General features: G+C 41.2%; 2 protein-coding genes across 3 annotated transcripts; one reads left to right on the forward strand and one right to left on the reverse strand.

Annotated features, from left to right (window-relative positions):
- Positions 1–394: 394 nt before the first annotated feature.
- LOC135502780 (uncharacterized) lies at positions 395–25,533 on the reverse strand. 2 transcript variants are annotated; one of them, XM_064795878.1, is made up of 5 exons: positions 24,078–25,533; positions 19,406–19,456; positions 16,942–16,983; positions 4,076–4,116; positions 395–3,315 (listed from the first exon to the last, which is right to left on the reverse strand). In XM_064795878.1, the coding sequence occupies exons 1-5, from the start codon at positions 24,603–24,605 to the stop codon at positions 3,237–3,239; spliced, it is 741 nt and encodes a 246-aa protein (XP_064651948.1). In that variant the 5' UTR covers positions 24,606–25,533; the 3' UTR covers positions 395–3,236. The 2 variants fall into 2 exon arrangements, with proteins under 2 accessions (XP_064651948.1, XP_064651950.1); XM_064795880.1 differs by lacking the exon at positions 16,942–16,983.
- Positions 6,398–16,966, forward strand: LOC135502779 (E3 ubiquitin-protein ligase TRIM22-like). The gene is made up of 2 exons (XM_064795877.1): positions 6,398–6,598; positions 10,966–16,966. Exon 2 carries the CDS (start codon positions 10,974–10,976, stop codon positions 12,723–12,725), a length of 1,752 nt encoding a protein of 583 aa, XP_064651947.1. The 5' UTR covers positions 6,398–6,598; positions 10,966–10,973; the 3' UTR covers positions 12,726–16,966.
- Positions 25,534–27,083: the final 1,550 nt, after the last annotated feature.

Raw genomic sequence — 27,083 nt, forward strand, 5'->3', positions numbered from 1 at the left:
TTACTCTTCTGTGCACTCAATTTATTTCAAATTGCACTTTAAAAGTCCTGCTATACTGTAAACAAATTTCAAATTTTTAACGAACTGCGTAGGCCCCTACGGAAGTTTTGAACCTCCTCGTATATTGCGTATAGGTGTTGGTATCTTGTCTTACTTCGAAGTGTGATCTGCTAACGAACCAATTAATTAACGTGGAATCTTAACGCCATCTTGACTTTAGAAAGTCTGCCCAGACAAAATGTTGTACTGTGAAGTTATCTGCTATTTTTCTCAGATGACTCAGCAAAATATTTTGACTTAAAATGGCGTCGATTATTCAGCTTGATCAGAGTCTTCTTTAAAAGACTCTGAATCAACATTAAAAACAAACAAAAAGACCTGTTTCATATCTGTTACAGCATTGTTTATTAACAAACATTGGTTGGAAGACGTCGTGACTGTACAAGAATTCTTAAGGAAAGCGCTTCACGCACCATTGCATCGTTTTCCTAATAAAACCTCAACCATGTCAACTGGCCGCTCATCATTGTCAAATAACAACATATGTACAGGTGTTGTTGGTTATGTAAGTATCGGTGTGTAGAAATTATTTATCGTCTGAAATTTCCAGCGTGTTGCACCGCCAGTTAGGCCCATTAGCACAAAAGTCAAAAGAAAAGAGAAAAATGTCGGAGCGACGCGAATCATAGGTGCAGTTTAGTCAAGTTCTATATTTTCGTTGCATTAGTTGCGAGCGACATTTTCTCTACGCTTGCACCAGTCAAATGATTATGTGATCAGCCAGTCTAAAAAGATTAAGGTGCATTTTAAAGGGCGGAGAAAGGGCAGGTGCTCGGTGGGGCAAATTAAGTTACACGAAGAACCCGACAGGTGTCTCTGATTTTCCATAGTATATCAGCACTGCTTACGCTTGTGAGAGGAAGTCCAACAAGACCAAATCGTGCATCCCTAGCTGTACATGTGCATGTGCATCCCTAGCTTTCCGAAGAGCGCTCTCCGGAAGACGGTTTCAATTCGCCTTCAGTGTGAACGTAGTGTTAGTCACCTGGAGACCATCCATTAAAAGTGCTAGTTCCTGCGTGTAATCCCCATTCAATTAGATATTTGTGTAATGTGATTGGCTGGTGAGGCTATACCCCAACGTGGCACTATAACGCGACGGCATAGGCCCGACACATTGGCGCCAGTGGGACTGAAATTTAGCGGAGTCATGAAGCCAAACCTGTAGCAATCGATCACTCACCCTGTCACCGGTCCTTCCTCTGTGCTCAATCATAATTCGCCTTGCAGACCGAGTTACGAACGACGAGGATTTGAGAAAAGTTGCGTAATTGTGAGAAGAATTTCAATTGTTTGTGCCAGTACCACGACAACGGCAGTATTTTTATAAAGTGGTTAATCAGCCGAAACATTTGTGTTGGCAACAGGGTGCGAATAAAAAACTATTTGGAAATAAATACTATAATGTGATGATGAATATCCCCAGTACAGGGAATGACTCTGTAAAATTGAGAGCGAAACTCCCTTCATTTTCTAAAAAGCTCCTTCCGCAACAGAAAATACCTTCCTCAAAACCTGGCCTCTAGAAATCCTGGCTAATCCAACTTACATATAGTTTCGAATCGGACGGGTAACATGACGTTGCAATGGTAATTAAAGACCAATCCTGTATCAGGTTAGGTTTCTAGTTCAACAGCGTTTGTTAGAAGAGAAGTGCTATTTACAAGAGGTATGCACATAATACATACTCTGTTTCCTCACGTATACCGTCTTCCTGTACCGCTAATACAAAGTAACAGTGTCCATACATTGGATGGGGTACGCAATAGGGTTCACCACATGCGAGGCGGTTTTTCTTTGCCCACGTGATGAATGGGCATTGTCCATTTGCTCCGCCTCGGTCACACCATGACTAAAGCCCAAACACGATTGTCTGGTAATACAACCCATTCAATTCATTTAAAATCCCATCGACCAATGGTAGCAGACTGCAAGTAGCGGGTGTCTCTGGTCATAGGTCTGTGCCACGATCTGAGCCAATCAGTCCAATCTAATAGGCCTAACCTTTGTATTAGGTATGCGAGGTATTCATCCCTTCGGGCCTCTTAAATATGCCGCCCAAAGACGGTATACCTGTGAGGAAACAGAGTATATTTACATAATTGTTTAATATCTACATGATTGAATAATAAATTATTGCAAAGTCATTTCATGTCTAATTGAATAAAATGCAAGTCCGTGTTTCGAAAAGAAGGGCTATAACACTGGTTAAATAAAATCAACAAAGCCTGCTTTCTCTGTGCTGTTTTCATTTGGTTCCCGGCGTGACAGCGGATATAGTCCCCCTGGAGTCATAGTCCGGTAGCATTGTATTTGACCAATTAAGCAACATGATCTATTGTACCGCTAACCCTAACCAAAACATTTAGCAATGCGGGCTATTGTTACACGGACTATCAGCCCTAGGACTACTATCCCTTGCACACCGGTGTAGAAGTTTAAAATGTCCTAGGATAAAATGTCCGGGAACAAAGGATTCTATTATGCGCTTCAATCTCTGAGCTATTGACTGTCAGGGTCTCTATAGAACCATATTGCAGAATACAATAGGGCCGGACACTTTTTCCAGGGGGGACACTTTTTACTTTTACACCGGCGCGGTTTCTTTTTGTTGCTCTACGTACCCCACCTATCACAATCTAACACCAAGTACTATAGAACAGAACATTTTCGCGGCATAAAGTTTTCGCGAATGCCGAGCCATGGACATATTCGCGGCATAATATTTTCGCGAATCAAGAATTCTTTTCCCAATAGAATTAAAATTGTCTGCTTGTAAATGAACCTTGTTGTCTTGTCTCTTGATCACAATACCAGTTTTTCCACTTCTCCAATTCCAATCGGGCAGCGACTAGTTCAAGAAACAGCCGTCAGATAGAGGTTGTGAAGTTCAGTTCAAAGAGTACAATTGATATGCCCGCCCAGACTTAAACCCCGATATGATTCTTAGTTGACATCTTAGTCAAGATCGTGCCCCAACTATTCTTGTCAAATACGTCCCCACATCGGTCATGATGCCGCGTACACGCATCTGCTCCTCCCGAGCACTATGAGTATAAGTACATCTCAAATAAACATATCGCCGAGTTATGAATCTTTCGCCATGACTCGGGTGTCTTCGGTTAAAGACGCCGATAGCCGACATCTTACTAAGGATAACCTGCCCTTAATGTTCGTTATAAATCGGCGAATTCACTTTCGATGTCCTTCATGAGTTCTTCTTCAGTTATGTCATATTTCAGGTGATTGCTTTCTCTGAAAATGCAAAGTCATATAAAAATATACAGTGGAACCTTCCTCAGCAGACACTTCAATAAAAAAGGACACTAGTTTGGACCCCTTATTGGTTGTTTCCATTCCGATTGACCTCTCTATTTAGGACACCTCTCTACAGGGTGGCCCAGAATTATTTTCCCTCACACAATGGATACACAATAGAATTATATTGTAAAAGAGAAAACAATTCTGGGCCACCCTGTAGTACAGATAGCACTTGTCAGACTAGAGGTTGTCATAATAGAGAGGTTCTACTGTATTCAATGCCAAAAAACTATTCCAGTGAAACTAATATAATTCCAGTACAAAAAAGTAATTATTGCCCGAATAAATGTATGTTATCATCTGCGATGACGTTTTAAAGGACGTGTATTTTCATATTTGAACTAGATCGACGTTTGCCTTACTAATTATATGGCCTGACAGTGGGCAATGACAACACGGGACCCCCCCCCCCCTCCCCCTCACCCACCCCCCCCCCCCCCCCCCCCATAGTCAAGTGTCACCAATACATGAAGGGAAACTATGACGATACCAATTAATGTCAAAGGTGAATAAGTGGCGACTAAGTCGTGGACCTCGGAAAAACTAATGCCGTGTCGACTCGAGTGTGCTGCGAAAAAAGTGTCGACTAAAAAGAATCGATCACCTGAACAGGGGTATGGTTTTGATTGACAGCTGCTTGAGCACAGCTCAACCATCCATTAGTGACTGACGCCAGTTGTCGCCACAAACGTACCTTCTGTTTCCATCCTCGTCATTGGCACCAGTTTCTTCGGACTGAAAATGAGAGAACAGCGACATTGTTAATGAACAGAGATCGAGAGGGTACACAACAAAACACTATCTGTTGATCCTGATTTCTAAATCAATCTTTGGGTTGGTGAAACAGATCCCGATTGTCAAAACAGGCAGGCCTTCCAACTTGTCGTGCAGGTAAGTCCTTGGAAGGAGGACATTGTTCAATAATGTTTGGAAAATTGTGTGGTGTCGGGGTCTTTAGGCGAAAAAAATATTTCTTTATCTGGTTCTTCGGAGATGAGTTGCATCATGTATAGAGAAGCAGGCATCGCCAGATGGTTTTTTTGATATGGAACAAATTTTCACTTTGTTCATGAACCGATTTTTGCGCGCACAACAGTATAACCCGCTGGTTAATTATTTACCTCAGAGTTGCATAATGTTTTCGTATTGTTCATGCCACAAGATGGACACTCTAGTTTTGGGAAATGAGTGCACGTTCTGGCCATTTTTCTTGTGATGCCAAATCCAGGCACCATGTAGTGCAGACTACTCGGTAATGCCTGTCTTGATACACAAAGATTCATGGCAATACGAGAAACTGATTCTCAAGGGTAAAAATGGAATTTGATCGAAGCACAAAATAATATCTTTGGCTGGTTTATTCCAAGTTGGATCTTACTGGGGCAAACAGGGCATGAGCAGAGGCTAGAATTTATCTTATCAGCCAATGATAATTGATTTTCTCCTCTGGTCTGGGCCCGTTTTTTCAAATCAATTTTGTCACTAACGCTAGCGTTAACTTATAATAGCGCCACGTTATCTCTTGCAGTAGGCTTAATATTAACGCCAGCGTTAGCTACAAAACTTGTTTCGAACTTCAGGACAATGCTGTGACTACTAGAAAAGTTCGCATGGCCAGTGAGCTACAGCGTAGCCTTGAACTTGCCTTCTGAATGCAATTTCCATTAACTTCACTGTCAATTTCTCAAAATGGCATGCCGACATATCGGCGGCGAACATTAGTCCTAAAGTCTCCTCCTTTGAAGTATGGACATACGCACAACGACGGCGAATCGATCGGCATGCAAAATGGCCACCTTATTTCAATAGGATCCAGGATTTTCAGAGTTTGATTGCTAGATTGATTCTTTTTAGAGATTGATTCTAACTTTGCTTCGAAAACTGGCTAAAATATCGTGTCATTATAAAGCAAACATAAAATCGATTCTCGGACCTGTATCTGCTTTCTCACACTAATAATTGATCTCCTTGGAGATATTTGTAACGGTGAAGAAAATAATGTAGCTTGATTGTCGGAGGTAAGTTGGCTTGGGTTTCCCTAGTGATATGAGGCAGGTTCCGTAAGCCTTAGAAATAGCGAAGCAGAAAGTACCAAGGTCTGTGGTATCATGAAGCCCTGCTTAAATTCATTTTAGGTATTGAAAGTCCTGGCCTCTGATCTATAGAACAAAAATATATTGCCATAATCCGTCAATATAATAAAAGGCCGGACACCTTTTTCTGAGGGACATTTTCTACTTCTTCACTGGGCTTGAAACTACTAGTTATTATGCGACCTTCGCCTCGCATAATTGACCTCTTCGTAAAGATTTCAAAGAAACATTTCATGAAGATAATTATAGCTATCACTATAGTTTTTTGTAAATGTAATTTCCGCATCGTTTGGGGCTCTGGAAGGCGAAGTACTGGTCGGATTACTTTGATTTTTATTGATCCTTGCCACAAAACCAAACAGGATTTTATTGGCTTAGCAATCTCGATGCAGAAATGAAAAGAATTCTTCACCGAAGTCCAATGGTCATTTTGAGGGTCCCTTGGATAGGCCATATTTTGTTTCTGGATATTTTTCAATCATTCTTGGCACATGATTGACACAAAAAAAACACCCTGAACACTTCATCCAGATTGGTGGAGAAATAACCGTACAGAGCAGAAAATGTCCGAATTCAATGCACAACGTCAAAAATGTACACCAATACATACAAAAAACTGAATTCGTTACCATGATTACTAAAATGAAAAATTCCTGTTTGGTTTTGAGGTGAAGACCAATCAAAAACAAACTTAAAAGAAATCCCACCAGTAGTTCGCCCTCCAGAGCCCCAAAACGATGCGGACATAACAATTACGAATGGGCTATAGTATATAAAATTTATACAAGTTATGCGTTAAAAACGAGGCCGAGCACAATACAATAATCGTGAATCTAGGGCATATCCATGGCTACACCGTCTGGTATTTGAAGAACTACATACTGGTTGGCCGATGCGTTGTATATGTTTTTTATGGACGGCAAAAGACTGCAAATTAATGCACTCCGCTTGAAGGCCAGTGGAGGACGACCCAGCCGAAGGATCAAAATCCCGAGGAACTCATCGAAGATGTAAAAGATCCCACCCCATTTCGTGACATCCACGGACCTAATAAGTGATGCTCTCATCGAACGCAAGAAAGAAGTAGGTTCGACAGAAACAACTTTTGGCCAAACAACAGGCAGGTAGTTTCGAATTGCTTCAAAGTACAATTTTTTTATGTGAAAATTTCCCCTGTTAGGAGAAAGACATTGTATCGCAACTCAGTGCTTGTAAGTGAAATTTCGTGTTTATGAAGAACTTACGGTACCATGCGGGTGTTTAAGGTTTTGTGACCGGCAGCCATTTTAAATTTTTCGGAGTCTTAGGATGAGTATTGCTAGCAATGTCTTTCTCTCGCATTGTATTTCACTCCGATAACGCCAAAAACGATCAGACAGTACGTACATTGTAGCTTAAAATGTCATGCAGTTTTATAGGTCTCTTGGCGAAATGCTTTTCAATACTCCATGCAATTGTATTCATCTTGCATTAAAGCTGACGAGTCAAAAATGCATTCAAGCTAAAGCCGAGAATTCAATTTACTGATACTGTGCGGTGGCCAGTGATTAAATCCTGTTCTGACTTTATCGTCCGAATATGTCATATAACGTTGATCACTGGACTTTTCCTCTCAAGTGTATACCTCACGGTGTCTGCAGTGAAGGCCTCGCTCTCGAGGTGTTCATGAGTGTATATTCGGCAGAAGAAACAAATGCACATCGCGAACATTCTTGATTGCTCGCTTTCTTGGCCTAGATCGAGAATGTACATTTGAGCCGTCATTAAGGCCTTATTGCGAACTTCCTACAAGCAATACAATGCCCTTACCGTGAGTCGGTATCAAAGCAATTGAGATTAAAAACCGTCATACGCAAGTTTCTATGGACCCTATTGCTGGCCTTAATAGAGAGTCTGAGATCGGCAACTTATAGCATAACTTATACGTATACTTATAGTTTTTGCCAAACTCGTCATCAAATATGGGACTGATTTTTTTCCCTTCATGAGTTGTACACACGTCGAATCTTCCAGCCTGGATAAAAATGCCCTGGCTGTTGACTCACGACTGAGATAACTAACTTCAATAATAAAGGAAACTATATTAGCTCATATCTAATTACAACCGCCAACAGGTAATCACAGATAGAGAAAAAGGCCGGTTTTGTGGGTCCTTTTCTGCGGTCAATCCGCCAAATTCTTATACGCACGCGGGCCTCAGCTGAATACGGAACCCATTACAAGACTTATTCAGGCTTCTGTTGTCATCGTCATCAATCGGCGCCGACTCTATTACATAATCGGGTTTATATATGCGGAGACCGAAAAATACGACACAACCAAGTCGATTATAAGGGAAATGAAACGAACTGCCACAAAAAAACAAGCTTTTTCTTTTTTATATCCCACTCTGATTTCAAACTCATTCGCATCAGATTTTAAGCGGGGTTTAAATTTACACCTTTAGGGTGTTACCTTTTTCATGTAGAGTAGGCTTCTGGTAGAAAAATGTGTGCCTTCAAAGTCTAGCTCAAAAGTATAAGGACTGGCGTATATATATATCTGTTTATTCCTCCTATATAGAAGATTACAAAAAATTCAAAGCAACATATAACAACTAGTAGTGAGAAGAGAAGGTGCGTGGCATGTACACTATTTTCATACTTCTAGCTGTTGTCAAAAATATGTAGTCTTAGGCAGGGAAAACATTTTAGATAATTAGCCTAAACATTCCAGCACTGTGCTGTGATCCGGAGAAGTGCTACATTTTCTTCATAATCAAAAGCGGAAAGTTGTTTCCCGAGCAATGTTTCTGTGAGTTCATCGTCGCACATGTTCCACAGTGCTGTGCTGAGTTCAACTGGGCATTCATTTTCAATTTGTTCCCAACATTTCTCACGTTGGGAGGAAAAACCTGAACATCCACAGAAAAAATGAAGTTGCGGATCGGTATAACATTGAGTACATCGATTAAACTTTGTGTCTGTGATAGTTTCTGGTAGTGTGTTTAGCTTAGCTAGGAAGGCATAGTTGCTTTTGTGCTTCCGATCAGTTTGAGCGGTTGTCCATAATAAGGACGGATAGTCCATCCAGATTGAGTTTGAATACATTGAATGGTTTCGAACGACAATGCGTTTGATAATTCATGCTCTGTTTCCTCACGTATACCGTCTTCCTATACCGCTAACACAAAATAACAGTGACCATACATTGGGTGGGGTACGCAATAGGGTTCACCACATGCGAGGCGGTTTTTCTTTGCCCACGTGATGAATGAGCATTAGGCAGGTTTTGCAAGCTTACATTTTACGTTTACGATTACGATTTGACGACATCCTGTCGCAAAATTTGCCGCCGACAGAGAACTTGACGAAATAACGTCAACGACTGACGTGAGGCTTCGCATAAGGCTGAAAATCCTTTGATCTTTCACTCAAGTTTAACCACCGCTAAATTAAATATGCGCCATGCATTCCTCTTGAAATTTAAGTACCGTATAGGTAATATACTCATATAAGAGTGTCTAAAATTCCAATTGAATCCATTGACCACAAGCTATAAGGCTGGGCTTTGACTAAATAATAATTTCATTTACGCGTAGCAAGCGATTTATGCGTAAAAAATCCCTTGGAGGCTCTTAGAAAACGTAATCGTAAACGGAAAAAGTTAGCTTGCAAAACCTCACTATTGCCGATTTGCTCCGCCTCGGTCACGCCATGACTAAAGCCCAAATACGATTGCCTGGTAATACAACCCATTCAATTCATTTAAAATCCCATCGACCAATGGTAGTAGACTGCAAGTAGTGGGTGTCTCTGGTTAGTGGTCTGCGCCACGATCTGAGCCAATCAGTCCAATCCACTTGGCCTGACTTTTGTATTAGGTATGTGAGTTATTCATCCCTTCGGGCCTCTTAAATATGGCGCCCAAAGACGGTGTACGTGAGGAAACAGAGTATTTCTTGCGTTATTGTTCGCTAAACTATCGCGCATTTGTAAGGCGAGCTGTAATTGGTCACAAGGCACTGGTGGAATCGAACCAGCATTCATGTTATATCATTGTACGAATAAGTCGTCACATGAGCTGGGGTTTTCTTAAGTCAATAGAGACTTTCAGCAACGTCTAATCTCCTGCCCGTATAATTTATCCCTATCAGTTTTGCGTACGACGTCATCGGGGTGTGTAGTTTCGACGACAAGTGGAACCCCGTATTAGTATACGGTAAAACGCAAGAACTGTATTCCATGCGGGAAGCAATACATATGATATTGAACAATTTAACTCGCATTTGCTGCTAAATTGAGACTTCTATCATCCTTCCATCTCTATATCACTGTTTGAGAAATATTGTAGATTACGTTGATGATGCTTTCGTTTGTGAGGTATGTATTTTGGGGAGAAATTAGAGGCGTTTTCATTGCCACGTATCTCTACAGCTGTTCACAAATTGCACACGGATGAACTATCGATGCTGAAGCGCATTTTATGTCCTACCTACGATTCGCTGGATTACGGGGCAACTCGGCCTATTACCAACTCGGCCCACCAACTCGGCCTGGGTTATAAATCATCGGTTTATTGGCATAAGTTTTCCTTATATTGTTTTTTTTGTTGCTATATATATAGGCCTACTATTTATTCATTCCTGTTGGAAATTTAAAGAGAATTCATCAAGATTTGGAGGATAAATCCATGAAATCACAGTCATGAATGTACATTTGGAGTGCTACCGCGACTTTTCCACACTCGCCGCCGTTATTTCATGGATTTCTCCTTCAAATCCCAATAAATTTTCTTCAAATTTCCAACAGGAATGAATACATAATAGGCCTATATATACCAACAAAAAACAAAAAAATATAAGAAAAATTTATGCCAATAAACCAATGATTTATAACCCAGGCCGAGTTGGTAGGCCGAGTTGGTAATAGGCCGAGTTGGTCATACACCCTACCTACATATCACCTACCCGCAGGTGCCATACGTATTTTCCATACGGATTCGTGATACGTTTTGACGGTGCTGAAAGTCGCTATTTTTCGATACGTTCCAACGTAAGCGGGTGTTTACGCAGGTGTTTATGGGTATACGTATAAGTATTACTATAAGTTGCGGATCTCAAATTCTCTAATGTCCACATGACTAGCTTATTGACCTGCGCCGGTGTAGAAGTTTAAAATGTCCTAGGATAAAATGTCCGGGAACAAAGGATTCTATTATGCGCTGAGCTAGGGACGGTCATTGCCTCTATAGAACCATATGCCATAATCTGTCAGAATACAATAGGCCCGGACACTTTTTCTAGGGGGGACACTTTTTACTTTTACACCGGACTTATGAACCGGAAATGAAAAGGTTCATTTTCACCGCCCGAGAACATGTAAAATATAGACCGAAATACCCTTCAGGTTAATCCAATTCATCTGTTTCAGGTAATCATCTTTCAGAATCTGACACCAGATTGCAAAAAATCATTAAGTATTCTTGATTTTGAATTTAATTGTTTTTTTAGTCATTAAGATGGCGACTGCGGATGCTCTTCTGCAACAGGAGTTCGACTGTCCATTTTGTTGCGATGAGGTTAAGGCACCGAAAATTATGGGGCCGTGCTTACATAGCGCGTGTCGTACTTGCCTAGAGGAGTATGTCGCATCATTAGGGAGAAGGAATGCATTCCTTTGTCCGGTGTGTCAACAGAAATGCAAGATCCCACAAAAAGGAATAGCCGAGTTGAAAAATGATTTCAAACTGACTTCAATTATAGACCGTTACAAACAAACTAAAGACACATCGCGTTTCCAATGCAGCGACTGTGAAAAGGTTGCTGAATCTCTCTGTGAAAAATGTGGTGTTTTTCTTTGCTCGGGATGTACCAAAGAGCATGACATTTACACACCAGGTCGCCATGAGCATGAGATCGTGGCTGTTTGCAGTTTGCACGGAGTTGCCCTGTTGTACTATTGCAAGACATGCCAGGATGCCATCTGCAGCGTTTGTAAGCTGTGTAGCCACATGGGCGGGGGTCATATTGTGATATCATACCGTGATGCTGTGGAGGACACTGCAGCAAAAGTGCAGGTTGTGTTGGCTAACCTTTACAAGGAAGAATACGAACTGTCCACGTCTCTAGACGATGTAGTCAGGAAGACCAATGGTTTTAAGTTAGAGGCGGGCAATAGAAAAGGGGCGCTTGCTCGCTTTAACCGTTTTGAGGAGCAAAGTCGCAACCTACAAAGACGTATCAATTACCTTAGAAACCAGAAGGCCACTGTGGATACAATGTGCAAACAACTGACGACGAATATAACAAAGCTTCAAAACGTGGAAAAGGAGAGGAAGAATGAAGTACTGACAAGATCTGAAAAGTGTCAGGATGATCTCAAACATAGTCTAAAGTCTCTTCACGACCTCAGTACCAATATGACGGAGAAACTACAACTTGTGACAACTAGGAAAGCACCACTTGATCGTCGAAATGCCAAGACCCTCAGCACACTTAGACAGGAAGTGACAGAACTCGCAAAGCCAGAGAACGTGACCTTGATGGAGGAAGTCAAGCAGATGATGCATGATTTGGAACCAAGCGATTGTGACATGGTGGCAGTGACTGATGATTTCTCCTCCGTGAAGACAGTACTCGATTTGTCATTTCCCGACGATCGCCCCTGTCGGGTTATATTCCGAGTTAAGTCCCTCCCCGACGGCAGGCTGGTCACATTAGGTATATCAAGTCTGTGGACTGTGGTCTTTTCATCACGCTCTAGGTTATACGCAGACACGGTGTACATCCACAATAATAACGGAACAGTCGCTAAGACATTCACAGAATGTGTATACCCAGCTACAGACATGACTGTTTTACCAACAGGAGATTTATTGCTGATCAGGAACGGGGCTCCACTTACACTCCGGTTCTTTGACGTAGACCGCGGTGTATTTAATGAGGTCTCGATTAAAGCTGCCAACGCGCCGAACTTTAACACGAGGTTCTGGTCAGTTGAACTCGACGGCGATGGAAACACAATCGTGGATTTTGGGGTGTCGCCACACCAATATCTTTTGATACAGAAAGCTGATGGAACTATTATTCAAAGCAAAAATTCGAGTGAATTTGTCGCACTAGGATTCATTGAAAAATTCACAAACAGGGCATTTATTGCTGCTGATGACAAGCTGGTCAGATTTCGAGGTCGGGATTTTGGTTTTTCTGCGGATCAGTTATTTGCATTATTTTTACTCTGTTGTGCTAGCATTTATACTTGGTTTCATTAGTTTTGACGAACCACCATCGCCGCCCCCACGCATTGGCTAAAATAAAAGGTGGAGTCGTCTTCTCGAAAATATTTTATTTTCTATAAGGGTCATCATGAATCATGCGTTGTCAGGGCGACAGAAGTGGACATTCCTATAATTCCGGGTCACCACCATTGACAGGGGGCTGCACTTTTCGACTAAATGATCGAACACAAGCCAAAGTGTAATCTGCAGACCTGCTGCCAATAAAAAGTACCATGTTAAGTAGCAGCTATGCAAACACATAAATATTGCAATTTCAATTGTATTCCGTCAGGATGAGGGAAAAAACAGTCCGTCAGAAGTCGGTCATAAGGATAGGTTTTGGGCAAAAGAAGTCCGTCATAACATGGATGTGCTATACATCCGCGGTCTAAGGATGGGTTTATGACGATAACAGACCGTCATCACATGGATGTGCCATACAGCTGCGGTCTAAGGATAGGTTTACGGCGATAATAGACCGTCATCACATAGATGTACCATATATCCGCGGTCTAAGGATAGGTTTACGGCAAAAGCAGTCCGTCATCACATAGATATAATGTGCTATTCATCCGTAGTCTTAGGATAGATTTTACGGCAAAGGCATACGCAGACCCTCATCACATGGATGTGCTATACATCCGTTGTCTGAGGATAGGTTTACGGCAAAACAGTTCGTCATAAGGATAGGTTGCGGGCAGAAACAGCCGATGACAAAAATTTGACGGATAATATGTATATATTGGAACCAGTCTCTCTCACAAGGAGAGTCTCATATATTATCTCAGAAAAAAAGCAATAACTACATACACTTAACACACAACTAAGCCACGGCGTCAAAAATATGTTTCTGAAGACGAGAAAACACCTGTTTATACTAGAGCGTTTACCCGATGAGGTCTAGGCTGCAGCAAACTTGACGCTGCTCTAGTGAATAGGGCCTTTTCGCAAAGCTCCCGAGACGTCCACGTGAACGCCTATCACATTTTTGGACTTTGTTTTCGGGAGATAGTACAATAAGATTAGCGTTCACGTTAGCGTCTCGGGAATTTGCGAAAACTCCTTATTAGTGGCATTCACCAAGTTCACGCTTTTTGTTTGCGACATTTGATGGTACTTCGGCTTCCAACCAACCGCGATAGCGGATTTTTTGCTGGTTAAGTAGAATACCCGCTGGGACCGAACGTAGCTTTCCATCGCCGAGGACAACAGCCACACGTTGAATCAGGCATTCATGCGATAAACTATTATCTTCCGTGTCTGTATGAAGGTTCTTTTTGTATTAGATACTGATTCGGACTCGTGTTGTGACAACCTATACGAAGAATGATTTGTCAGGACTCGTTGTTCTTTATTAATCGTCCGATAGCGGAATTACTAGTTTTTTTGCATGAGAGTTATGTCGTTGACTAGGTTCAATCCCCCGCGACCTAATTGGATATGCCCAGCGTGGGTTCCGTAATTTGTAGTTTGGTTCTATTTCTTAGTACATACATGTGCTATTTTCAGCTATAGTCGACTTCAGAAGTAAGTGCCACTGTCTTTTCGTGCAGTGGCCGCTGTGCAAAAACTACTCGACTGATTTCTTCAAAGTTAATTTTTTCTTGAATCTAATTTTGGGCCCGAAATGAAATGTTACACTTCAGTAGAAATGATACACTTCAGTAGCAAAAGTTACGAAATAATTAGTTTTTATGTAGTCGTGTACATTGACGTAGAGCATTCATTAATTTTTTTATTTTGTTGCATATCTTCAAATGTGCCAAGTTTCATTCGAAGGGTTGAAGGGCTCATCGTATACATGTATCGCATGACGTCTATTGAGTGTGCCAGAGATTAGCAGTCTTGAAATACCTTACCGCCAGGATAACATTGCGTGGAGTAATGTAACGTATAGCCCCAATAAATAACTATAAGTATAAATATTGTTCATATCGTTGGGAAAAATATAGGCAAGTCTGGGAATGGGCTATTTATAGAATGCATAGATGCATTTGGAGACACTCTTGAAATATTTAATAAATAGAAAATATTCGCGATGAGCTTTACCCCAAAATCAACGATCGTTGTGTAAAAGATGCACGCAAAAAGGCATTGAAAAATACCTAAATAGTACGTTGACTTACAGGAACGGGAATGAGAACCTCTCTTTTTTTCCCCTGGTCTGTCTGATTATAGTTCCAGTTTTGTGATTGTTGTTTATTTTCCCTGCAAATGCCATATAGCGCTAAACATACAAACGTATTGACCTGGTTTGTAAGTTTGCGTAATTGTATAAATATTGAAGTATTTGAAGCCGTGGTTTTTTTTAATCCCTTCGGTCCTTTTGTCTAGACGTCACTGGAACTTTCAATACACAAAAATACTAATTATCTCTCGGAATAATTAGGCTTGGGCTCAATATATCTTGGATACGGCATATTTTCAATCACATGTTTTGACTACGCAAACTTTTTTCTAAATACACCAATGTGCAATGTCTACATTCACTCTCTAAGCATTTTTCATATCGAAGCGAAACTAGCTCATATCCAAACAACGTGTTTGTATGCAAGCCCTAATTCAGAAATCCCATCCTGAACTTCAATGCAACACTCGGCATTAATGACCAAGCTTATGTAAGCTCAGAGCAAGTAGTGCATACGACCTTGGAGGAATTATACTTGTCAAGTATAATTCCTCCAAGATACGACAGACCCTGGTATTCGAGGATGCGGCAAGGCCAGACGCCGGGCTTAGACCAAAGGATTTAATACATGTGTTTGAGCTTTTGCAGAAACAAATGCACCCCGAAGTGTTTTTCACAATTTTCTCGAAGTGAAAAACCCTAATAGAGATTTTTCACGATAACAATTTGCATTTTTTTATTTCACCAAAAAATCCTTCGGGGTGGATATCTATGTGGGCCGCAAAACCTTAACAGGCATACACGCCGTTCTTTATATTTTTGAAATTTGTATCTGAATTAAAAAAATTCAAAGTGTGTCAATACGTATATACTGGCTGTTAATTTCAACAGCGCCATTGGGTAGACAGATATGAAAATATTATAAGAACCAAGTTTCGGCATCGTATGCATAATGGCGGCACTACGGCATGTGTGAAACTGCCTTTCTATTTTCTTGGATCACCAGTAATTTCGAACAGCGTATAATAACTCTTTAAATGTTTTCAGAAGATTAGAAACCTTCTTTTTTAAGGATTGTCTGTAGGACTCGCGTTGTTCTTTTTAGTTACACTTGTCACTTGTCAGAAACATGTATGTCAATTGGTTTCCGTGATATCATGAATTGTATGTATCCTGCTCTATGGAAAATGTCTCCTCGCTTTTAAGTAACACGTTGTACAACTCACAACTTGAATTCTACGGATACTCCGGAGTCTATTCACCGGAAGAAAAAATAAGGGCGAGAGATGAGTTTGTGACATTGTTAGGGAATATATCTTTGAAAGAGTATGTAAGCTTGGGTTTGCATAGTTTGCCTTATCATGTCACGTTTCGCCTTCACCGCATCATGTCATGTTATCAAGTCAAAGTCAGAAATTTTGGATGAATTTGAAAGGTTTTTGGGGGCATTCTGGGAGGTTTTCGCGGTCTCGTGTGCCGAATTAATTTACTAGGGTATATGATAACATAAACGAACATGCCCGTGACACGTGCAATGTGACATGCAGAATGTGACATCGTGCATCTAATGTAAACCCAAACAAACCAGAATTCACAGTGAGTGGAATAAACATGAAATAAAAAAATATTGAATTGTGAATTATATCTTATTTTGACAGCGTTTGCAATGAGGTCAGAAATGAGGGTAGACCGTACAGAGTGTTTTCACGGTCAGCCTTGTTAGAGGGCAGAACAACGATTTGTCATGCCTGACTTAACTGAATCAAATGCTGTCATGGTCATTTGGGCTTGCTTTCTTTTGTCCTATCCTCCAGCATGGCAGGTGATGACGTCACGTGAAACCACTCTATATATGCTCAGTATGATTGAAAATGGTTTGGCAGTGATGTGGTAATGATTGTAAATGCTTGAAGTTGATGAAGATTATCAGTTTGTGATTATTGTGATATTGGAAAGCTTTTTAAACCGACCTGTATAAAGACTGAAAGCGTTACTAGTAGTTCATACATGCACGACCTACTGAGTAAGTGACTATAGTCTAAAAGAAGCACTATAGATACATGCGCATCATGCCTTACTTACATGTACCGATAGACTTTTTGAAGGTTCAAAATACTCCTCGTTCTAAAATGAAATAAACTATAGGTCAGAAAAAATATTGAATGCTGTTGTTTTCAAGTCAAGCAAGACAAGAAGAACTTCGCTTTGATATTTACTTATTTAGTTCAATATTTACTGGCAAAATCAAAAAGATAAAAAGGGTAAAGAAATAATAGGGTCAATAGCCGGTCTCCCCAGCCCATCTTGACTCTCAGTATATTAAAGGGAACTGAAACCGCCAAGCCAGTTCGTATAACCTCGTTTTCATTTCCCGCGTATCGAGTGATCAGAACGAGGCATGAATGAAAAATGGCGCCTAGCTGTCAATCATTGAGTGACGTCACTACTATGGAATTTACTACGAAAACTCATGAATGAAAGATCGCATGACTCACGTGATTCTCACATGATTCTCAATAATAACAAATCGAACTGCGCATGCTCGGGCACTGGGGGCGGAGCTACAAATCTGAGCTCGAATAGGAAGTTGGAAGTTTGACTTTCTCGGGCGGTGAAAGTCGAAAAGTTGAATAAATCGCTCGGCGGTTCCAGTTCCCTTTAACATTGGGCAGCTTCCAGCCAACGGTAATACCGCTGGAAGTCAAGAATGTCCTAACCGTACGAAGGCAGTAGGCTTAAATCCCCGTCGATTATTTAGTACTCAGCGTAGTCGGAACGTTTTGATAAACGTCCGAGCCTGCCTCTCACAGAATCCTTATCAGGGTTTTGGGCAGTGTTTTGGGAGAGAGACAAGCTCTTACATCAACATAGCAATTTTTCTGAACAGAAATGTCTTCTCTGCAAGATGATAATGTCCCAATGCACTTCGTTGTTTTTCGTTTCGATCTTCGATTTAAATAAACAAAGATTTCAAATCCTTTCCGCTCTCCCAAACAAATGTCCTTTCTGTGATGACAGGTCTGAACGATCGAAAGAGTTAATATTATTAAATGTTGTTGCCATTCGAACTAATCCCAAATCGATTCCATGATCAATGCATTTCTCTCAGAGAAAGCGCGCTAAAGCGAAAGTGTATTGACTTTTCTGGTTGGCATTGGAAGTATACAGGATAGCTTCCGTTTCGGCCACTATGTCATGGCAATGTACGGCGATAGTTATGGAATGGCCGCGAGGCAAGTATTCTCCTTTCATCGACCTGAGACCGGTGATTAGTTACTATGACGATACAAAACCCAAGTCACAAGATGACTTATAAGTGACCGTAAAACAAGTCCGTGTCAACTAATTGTCCATTCAAATTGAACAATGGATTCGAACGATCATGTGTATGTATGAGCCTGGGGCCTTGCTTGAATATTCAGAAACTCTCTTAGATCGTTGGAGTAAGCATTTTCACGAAACGCTTATAAAATGGGGAGTTTTGAACGGCCAGGTTAAACCTAAGGCGGGAATAAGCTTCCACTGTCTATTGATAAATCTTAGCAGTTTCGAGTTCCCCTCAGGTACGTGATTATGTAAGCTGGGCATCTGGGTAACAAAAAGTCCTTCCAGCTCGCAGATAGCATCAAAACTGATTTCACGGGTGAATTTTGTTTTATATCATATTGTAAACAGTTAAATTCAGACGGATACGATAAGCCCTGGGCCACCTGTTAAATTATTCATTAAATGATTATGGGCTAAGGTGTATACCAATAAAAATTTAAACAGCTTATCTAAATACATGTGGTACATAAACTGTCATTAAGCGGGTATTCCTCACCAACTTCGCAACCATGCGAAGGCAAGTCGACTTTATATACTCGACGTGGTACAAAAAGTGCTAAGTTTATGAATTTGATTATCTTGTCCAAATAACCATGCTTTGATGATGTACGAAATAATTCTTTGGTTAATACAGAAAACAATCAGTTATATCAGTCTATAGTCATTGGTCAGGAAAGTTGCATGCAAACTGGTGCAAAACTTGTTTCATACAGTTTAGAAGATTTTTAGGTCAACATTTTACTGATTCATCAATAGTTTAGTTCACGGGAATTCAATGTAAGGTTGCACCTAAAATCTACCAAGAATTATATGACAATGATATTGCGATGTCGACACGACATGCATGTTGTTTAAGTCCGGAGACTAAGCCATAATTTTAAGTCATGATTGCAAGCTGCTTTGGCGTTCAGCTGTATTTGTGAGTTTCCGCAAATCCCCCGAAAGGCCAACGTGAACGCCTGTCTCATTGTTCGACCTCACGATAACTTTGCCAGACAACGGGATAGGCGTTCGCGTTGACTTTTTGCTTTACGAAAACTCCCTACTAATTATCTCTGTCCATGATTGACGTTGAAGGTGGAATTTTAATTGCAGCAATATCCACTACCACTGGTTAAAGGAATACAGACACGCTTACCAAATTGAAAGTTTTGAGCGGCCCAGTTAAAATTCTATAGGGGAAACTTTATTCCCTTACAATGTACGTCACGTGACTTACCTTTGTTTTGTTAACAGCTTTGAATTTATTTGGATCGAATCCTTCAATGTCCTGAAAAAAATACGAAAAAGTCAAAGTCGATGTTTTTCCTTAAAAAGAAATAAAAATGTTGGGTCGGATCAGGGACTAAAAAGCGACATCAAACTATAAAGATTATTGGGTCGAGCGCGTTAGGTTTTATCAGATTCTTCAGCAACCGCTACGGGAAACCGTTCTAGTGGAATCGGGACTTCAAGCTTGATTTTCCATCAGGACAATAATAAGGCAAGATTTGCATCAACTAATACGATCTAGTGTCTGAATGCACCAGGTAACGACGTGAAAAGCTGACCTGACTTTTTACCTAAAGAGGGCATAAGGTCATTCCCATGCCTTCACCGCTCCTTACAAAAAAACATTAAAATTTGATTTGAATTCGAAAATTTCCAATTGTACAAGCATGACGTACTAAAAATAAATTCCAACATGTGGAATTAATGTGGAATGATAAAATATTACAAATTCCAAAGTTTATTGAATAGCAAGTGCACTACGCCGGCCAACGTTTATTTGTGTTTACCTAATTAGCCACATGAAAAAATAACCGCAATGTTTGCCTTTATTACCGCTAAGCAGAAACCTTTCTAGTAGTGTATCCTTTCTGCACTCTACCTAAACATACACGCACATGCAATGCACATGCATAGATCGTAACGCACGTTATGGCTAATGAAGAAATATTCAATTACATTTACAAATATCGATGCCTCATTCGTTATTTATTGAGTACTAATTATATTTGGTATCGATGAGAAAATGAATACATGTGGTATCAGTAGAGGAGATACAGTATGTATAAAGTGCTTGTGCGTAATAGGTAATAGGAAAAGACGAGGATAACGCGTTGAAAAACTGAAAATAGAGATACGGGGATGAAAACAAAAAACTTCACCATTTCTGCGCGGTATTTTTAGATTTTTCATATAAGTCGTCTTAAATGGGTCTATAGGCAGGAGCAGGGGGTGACTGATATACATAGTTCGACGTACTGTGTGATATACATAGTGCGACGTACTGTCAGATGTGGGAGACCCCTATTGGTAACCCTGTATATCTTTATCTTGCCTACCTAGCTGCTGCCTTATATACTCCTTTTAAGGGTTGACCATAGTAACTCCAACTTTGGCTAAAACTTGAATTCCTAAAGTTATCAGAACACTTTCAAAATGCCCATTAAACCCAGCTAGAAAGGTATTATCTGGAAAACAAAAGAACATAATCGAACCATTGGAAGTGGCATTCACGTCATTTTCACAGACTTCTAATTGCTTTAGGATTTCAATGGTGGTGCATTATGGTCAGAGAATCCGAGGCATCTATTGGCCAAGGACAATCAATAACGAAGACCTACTGAGAGACGCTAACCTGAAGCCCATATCAGAAATGGTGAAGGAACGAAGATGGCAATGGTTGGGCCATGTGCTCCGAATGCCTGCAAACGCATTGCCAAGGAGAGCACTCACATGGACACCACAGGGGAGACGGAATAGAGGCAGACCAAGAGAGACCTGGTGGCGTTCCATGGCAAAGGAACTTCAAGAGAAGGGCCTAACGTGGGAGGCAGCCAGACAGCGAGCAGCCAACAGACTTGAGTGGAGGACCCTGGGGAACGCCCCATGTGCCACCTAGGGCACGAAGGGTCCTAAGAAGAAGAAGCATTATGGTCAACCGTTAAACACCTGGGCCAGGTTGTTAAAAACTAGTTTCGTCATCAACGCCGGTGTAACCTTAACTTGGCGTGTTATACTTCAGTCCATTAATTAGACCTAACGTCAGGTTAAGCTATAACGCCAGCGTTATGTCGTGACAGAACAACTAGGTCCTGAGGCTGACTGTATAATACCTACACTTACAGTTACACTTGGGTTTCGACATTTTTACTGTCTTTTCTCTATCTGTGCATGTTGTGCTCAGATCATGCAGCCTCCGCGACAACCAGCCTGGGTGTTCTTACTGCTGTCCTTGGTTATCCAGAAAGGTTTCGGCGGGAATAGTCTTAGAATAATGTGTGCGATTGGGAAGCGCTTTCTTTGAGACAGTAGATAGTGCAGTGAAAAGCGTCATATAAAAACTCGCGCTTGGTTTCTCTTTATGAATTCTTCGTAACATGTCATGTCTAATTTGTATATTCTTGGCTGTTTATCAGCTTCTTGCTTATCTACAGTATACAGGGTGGCCCAGAATTGTTTTCCCTTGCACAATAGAATTCAATTGTGTATCACTTATGTGAGGGAAAATAATTCTGGGGCACCCTGTAGAGCATGTTTTGGTCATTTGGGCCTATGTATTACACTCCCATACCCAGGCTTATTAAAAACATTCCCCCACGCGTAATAAACTTGTTCACAACGTCGTCATTGATCTGTAATATAAGTGTGATATACCCATTTAGATTAAGATTAAATGCATGTAAGGAAAGTCTATAAAAAAACTACTATATCGGTGTGTTCTGGAGTATGACGATGAACTCGATATGAACTGATAATTTGTAGTCTTTCAATCCCGTGTAGTTGTGGCCTATGTCTTTTAGTCTGTCGGTAGCCCACCTAAATAACCAGGATGAGTTTACTGATTAAACACCAGGCCTATTTATCCTGTAGGAATTCGATCAGTGAAAAAAAAAAAAAAATTCATGTCTCTTGGTCTCTATGTCTCTCATGGCCTCTTAGTGGCGTTGAAAGGGTGGATGTCGTCTTGGGTGCCGACAAATGGTACCCAGGTTCTAGATCGACTGGACAATAAGCACCCTGGGTGCCATTACACTAGACTAACAGCACCCAGCTTCTTTTTGCCTGGCTTACGGATCTAAGGGACGAGGACGCTTCTTGCAATCTCGTTTATCTCGCGCCGTGGTACTTGCGGCATTAGCAGTGCGCGAAATAAAAAGAACAGATAAACAGAAAAAAACGCGTCACTGCTAATGCAAGTACCACGGCAGGAGATAAAACGAGATTGCAAGAAACGTCCTCGTCCCTAAGATCCGTAAGCCAGGCAAAAAGAAGCTGGGTGCTGTTTGTCTAGTGTAATGGCACCCAGGATGCTTATTGTCCAGTCGATCTTGAACCTGGGTACCATTTGTCGGCACCCAGGACGACATCCTCCCTTTCAGCCTTCGTGGCAAATGTAAAAAAATATATTTTTGCCTGATGGCCCACCAGACCAAAATGGGCAACGGAAATGTCGCGTAAATTAATATGTGCAGGACTTGATAACACCACATATACCTTCATAATCCCTCCTTCATCGTCCGTAAGTGTTGCGAAACCTGCCTGTTTCCAGCATGGTGGACTGACGTGACTTGTGCAACTCTCTACGATTTTCCAATAATGTAATTGACCGATGGCGTGAAAAACTTAATAGGCACTAAATTATCTGGCCAGATTAGAACGTGCAGACATGTCATGCCAGGGTTTGGATGAAGACGCCAATGGTAACGGGAGAAAGGCTCCACAAGGGCAAATACAGTCTATATTGAAGGAATTGATACCGAACAGGAGATTTTTGGTTTTCTCCACCAGCACGACGAGGTGGAGATAAAATGAAGTACTTCAGTGTCAGTCCCGAGGGTGTCATGAATAGGCTCTACTGTATAAGGAATGTGAATGGAAACTAATACTGTGGTAGATGACCGGGTACCAGCCTATTAGCTTGCTAATATTGTTTTAATAATCTGCCTACCCATTTAATAATACATCGTGATTATCCCAATACTGAGTAAATATTTACATAAAGCAGGTATAGACTGATGATGAATTAATCAATAATGCGGAGTGATACATTTTGGCGTCATTTTACTCATTTAGAAACCAAATACGTCTGGCTCCTGATAGATTCATCGGCTTAAAGGGGATTCTCGATAATTTCAAATTTCTAGCGGGTATATAGAAGACTGTCATAAAAGTCAGTTTATGAGCGAAAATAATCGATTTCTGTGACAATAACTCATCGCAATCGCCCCCAATAGTGGTAAATATTTACTACATCAAGCATGTAATCTGATGTTGATGAATAAATCAATATCAATTCTTTTTGATACAATGTGTTGTGTTCATAAATACAATACGCATTTTTAGGCCAGAGGTTTTTGATTAAATCAATGGTATAATATGCCTTGACTCATCTGAATGTTCATGATTAAGACTATATGAGGAGTGTATGCACAACACGACAAAAGTGCTCGCATGCTGACTACACGACGGCATCGTGTATCTTCATTTCTATCATCTTGACCCTCAAAACCACCTCCAAACACACCGAAATCACATTTAACAACAAATCTTACAACAAACTCACTAATGGGAAAAACAACTTTCTACGTTTCCGGAGGATCCCTATACACTAAAACATGATGCAGATTGCCAGTTGTGCGTCCTTGTCTAATAAATGATATCAATGATGATAATTAGTTGCTTTTTTATATAGCGTTTTTCGAGGATTCCCTGCATAAAGCGCTTTTGGGATACCAAATCATTACCGCGGTCTCCACAGAAATCAATCAGGGATTTCAAGGAGCCAGAAGACGCTCACTTGCATTCGACTAGCAGGGCAACTGGAAGCCAACGGTACACTGGAATATGAGAAAAACTGAAAACAAATTACGACACTGAAAAAGAATTAACACTTTACGACTTACCTGTTCGACTTTCCAATCCACAGATGGCCTGGCTAGCACACGTTCCGGCACCGGTTCGAACCTCATCTCATTCGTGTATTTTTCCCTCCGCATCTTCTCCGCGTACGTCTCAGGGTAACTTTCCTGGCGTCCATTATGACCGGGACAATTATACTCGTTCAGGATTCTTTCCTCTTCCGCTTCCTGATCGAAATCGTCCGATGTGACGTCATCAGTGACGTCACTTCCGTTAGTTCGTTTTTTGTTGTTTATCAATGTTTCACGTCCTTGCAATAACTCCTTGTCTAAATCTGCTTGCAGTTTGTCAACTTCGTTTAAATCGACCCGACTTTTTTCCATTTTGCCGCGATCCGCCGCGACTGTGTCTTCCGCCATCCCCGACCGCGGGCTCCAAACTGAGCTGTGTAACACATGTCCGTTACCCAACCGTTTGTCCTCCCCCACGTTGTTATTTTGCACCGCAGTATTCCCCGTGTCGCGAGCTGGTGCCCCGAAGTTCTCCGTGTTCTGGCTGGACCCCGTACCCATGTTCTGAGCTTAATTCATCACTCAACAACTAGATTTATACTTAATCAAAATAGTAAATGCGTGTTATCCTGTAGCGTGACGGGAAAGTCCCCAGAACACATGCGTCAGAACCAGCGGTTTTGAAAGAGATTTTGATTTCGTTGGCAATCGTGCCATTAAACGAGTAGACCGAGACTCATACTTGATATCCCCTATATGTCCTACGTCACTGGAATCGTTGGTATGACATGTGTGATGGTGTTATAAACTATAGCCTGTGAAACATATCCTATCCTTGGCAACAATGCGCAAGCACGTAAACGTATATCCAGTCGATGCTTTGGTTCTAGAGTGTCCTTCGGGTCGAATAGAACCTTTATAGTCTATATCAAAGGTCGATATGAAAAGGTCAATCTGATAAGCGTACAAATCGTATCCTACTAATCCAGGATTTGGTCGTATGTGCCATGAACTTATACATTTAATGGTAACGGAAGGCGTTAAAGTAATATCCATAACAAACCATGACGGAGCGGTGACTTGGAAAAGATATACCCAAAACACTTCAATGTTGAATATGCATACAGAAGGGCCAAATACCCCAAAGTTGTCCGTGTATGCTTAAATAGCGCTCCACAAGTTTTAGTCCAGTTACTTGTATAACGAAACAGTGCCAAATATAGAAAGGCCTATTGTCCCCGACATCCAAAATTTTCAATCGGAAGAGTTAAGAGCGTCAGTGTTGGTAAATGTAGTGAGACCGTGTCGACCTCCTGATTCGTGGTTACCCCACGTTATAATTTACACCAAGCCGGGACTCACAGAAGCACAAAATTCGGACGACCACATGGTGGAGTAGTTACGAGAACCCCGCAGGCCGGTAGAACCCCGACGACGAACTGACCATGCACAACGACCTGACGCAAATGTATCGAACTAAAACCAATTTCGCCGATTATCTTCATGCAAAACAAACAAGGTCAGATGGGTCATTAGTCAATAGGTGGCGAGTCAGAGCACGCGTTCTTCGTCACAATCCACTCACGAGCGCGATCAGCAGAAAATCGTAAGATCACTCGAGGTTGCGTAGAATTTCCTTGTCGCCATGGGACATTGGTTTGTTTTTCGCGTGTAACTGAAAGCGTGCGAGCTGGATCGAAAAACTTGCGCCCGGCTGATTTCACGTAATATTTTTACTGATATTTGTCACAGTTTTCTTGTGATATTGGGTGTGATATCTCTCGATCCTCCGGGATTTTAGAAACAATCGTATTTCAGTTGCCATCGCTGATGTAACTTGCCTACTTCAGACATTTTCCCATTTTCCCTCCCAAAGACTTTTTCTTTTTGTTTGGGTGCAGGGCGGCGTACAGTGTAACAATTTGCTACCGCGTAGAGGTGTTGCTATCGCCGGCTGTGTAAAACATTACAAACTCTAAACATGATACGCGAGTTCGCATGAGTTTCACATCGCATGCGATTTTTGTTTAAACGCAGTGCGGCAAAAAAGTTTTTTAAACACTGTAGCTCTACCGCAGGTTGTTCAGTTGTGACCTGATTCAGTGCTTACCTAGCTCTACTCCATCTGTCGAATTTTGATGTTATTAAGGAGCGTCCGGCATTGGTAAGCAAATGGTTATTTTATTGTGATCAGCTGACTATAGCCACATTTAGGAAGTGTGTCATCACCCTTCCAAGTTATGAGCGTGCCCAACGTTGCGTACAGTACAGTAAGTGCATACAAAACAGTGAAATTGAGCGATTAGTTTGTACAATGAAAACGTGTCTATTCGTATTTCATCGATTATATTGAATCTTACTATATTTAGAACAACAAAAAGCAACACTTTGTATCTAATTGGAATAATTGATGTCTATGATGCAGAGGAGGTCTACGATATGGATTTAGCAACTGTTGAATCTCTTTTAGTTACATTTTGGCGTCGAGCAAGAGCAGAACTATACGAGGATCAACCCAAACCAGACGCCGTTTGCTCCATTTTACGAGACAACGGCATTCAAATTTGTGGTGTTTTCACGTAGAAAAACAACAAGGACAAAACAACTTTTTGGTTATTTATTACTAACGCTGGCGTTAGCCTAACTTTGCGTTATCTCCTTCCGTTAAGGTCTTAGGCCGAAGTTACATAGACCTCATTCGTTCATTTCCCAGGACTCATTTTCCCCTTTTGCTTTCATTCCTCGGTGAATGCACGGCCTTGTGGCGTGCATTCACCGAGGAATGAAAGAAAAACCCGGAAAGTGACTCGTGGTAAATGAACGAATGAGGTATATGTAACTTCGGCCTAAGACTCAACGCCAAGCCAGGTTAACGCCAGCGTTAGTGACAAAACTTGTTTCGAACAACCGAGCCCAGGTCAACAGGATATTGGCCTGCTTGTGTTAAAGATGCAAAAATAAATCATCAGGGGTTGTTGGCGATGACTTTCAACTCCGAGTACGACGCATCGTCATGGGCGTTCTTCCTGCACTTCGACG

The sequence above is a fragment of the Lineus longissimus genome, chromosome 19 (assembly GCF_910592395.1).
Source record: "Lineus longissimus chromosome 19, tnLinLong1.2, whole genome shotgun sequence".
Lineage (NCBI taxonomy): Eukaryota > Metazoa > Nemertea > Pilidiophora > Heteronemertea > Lineidae > Lineus > Lineus longissimus.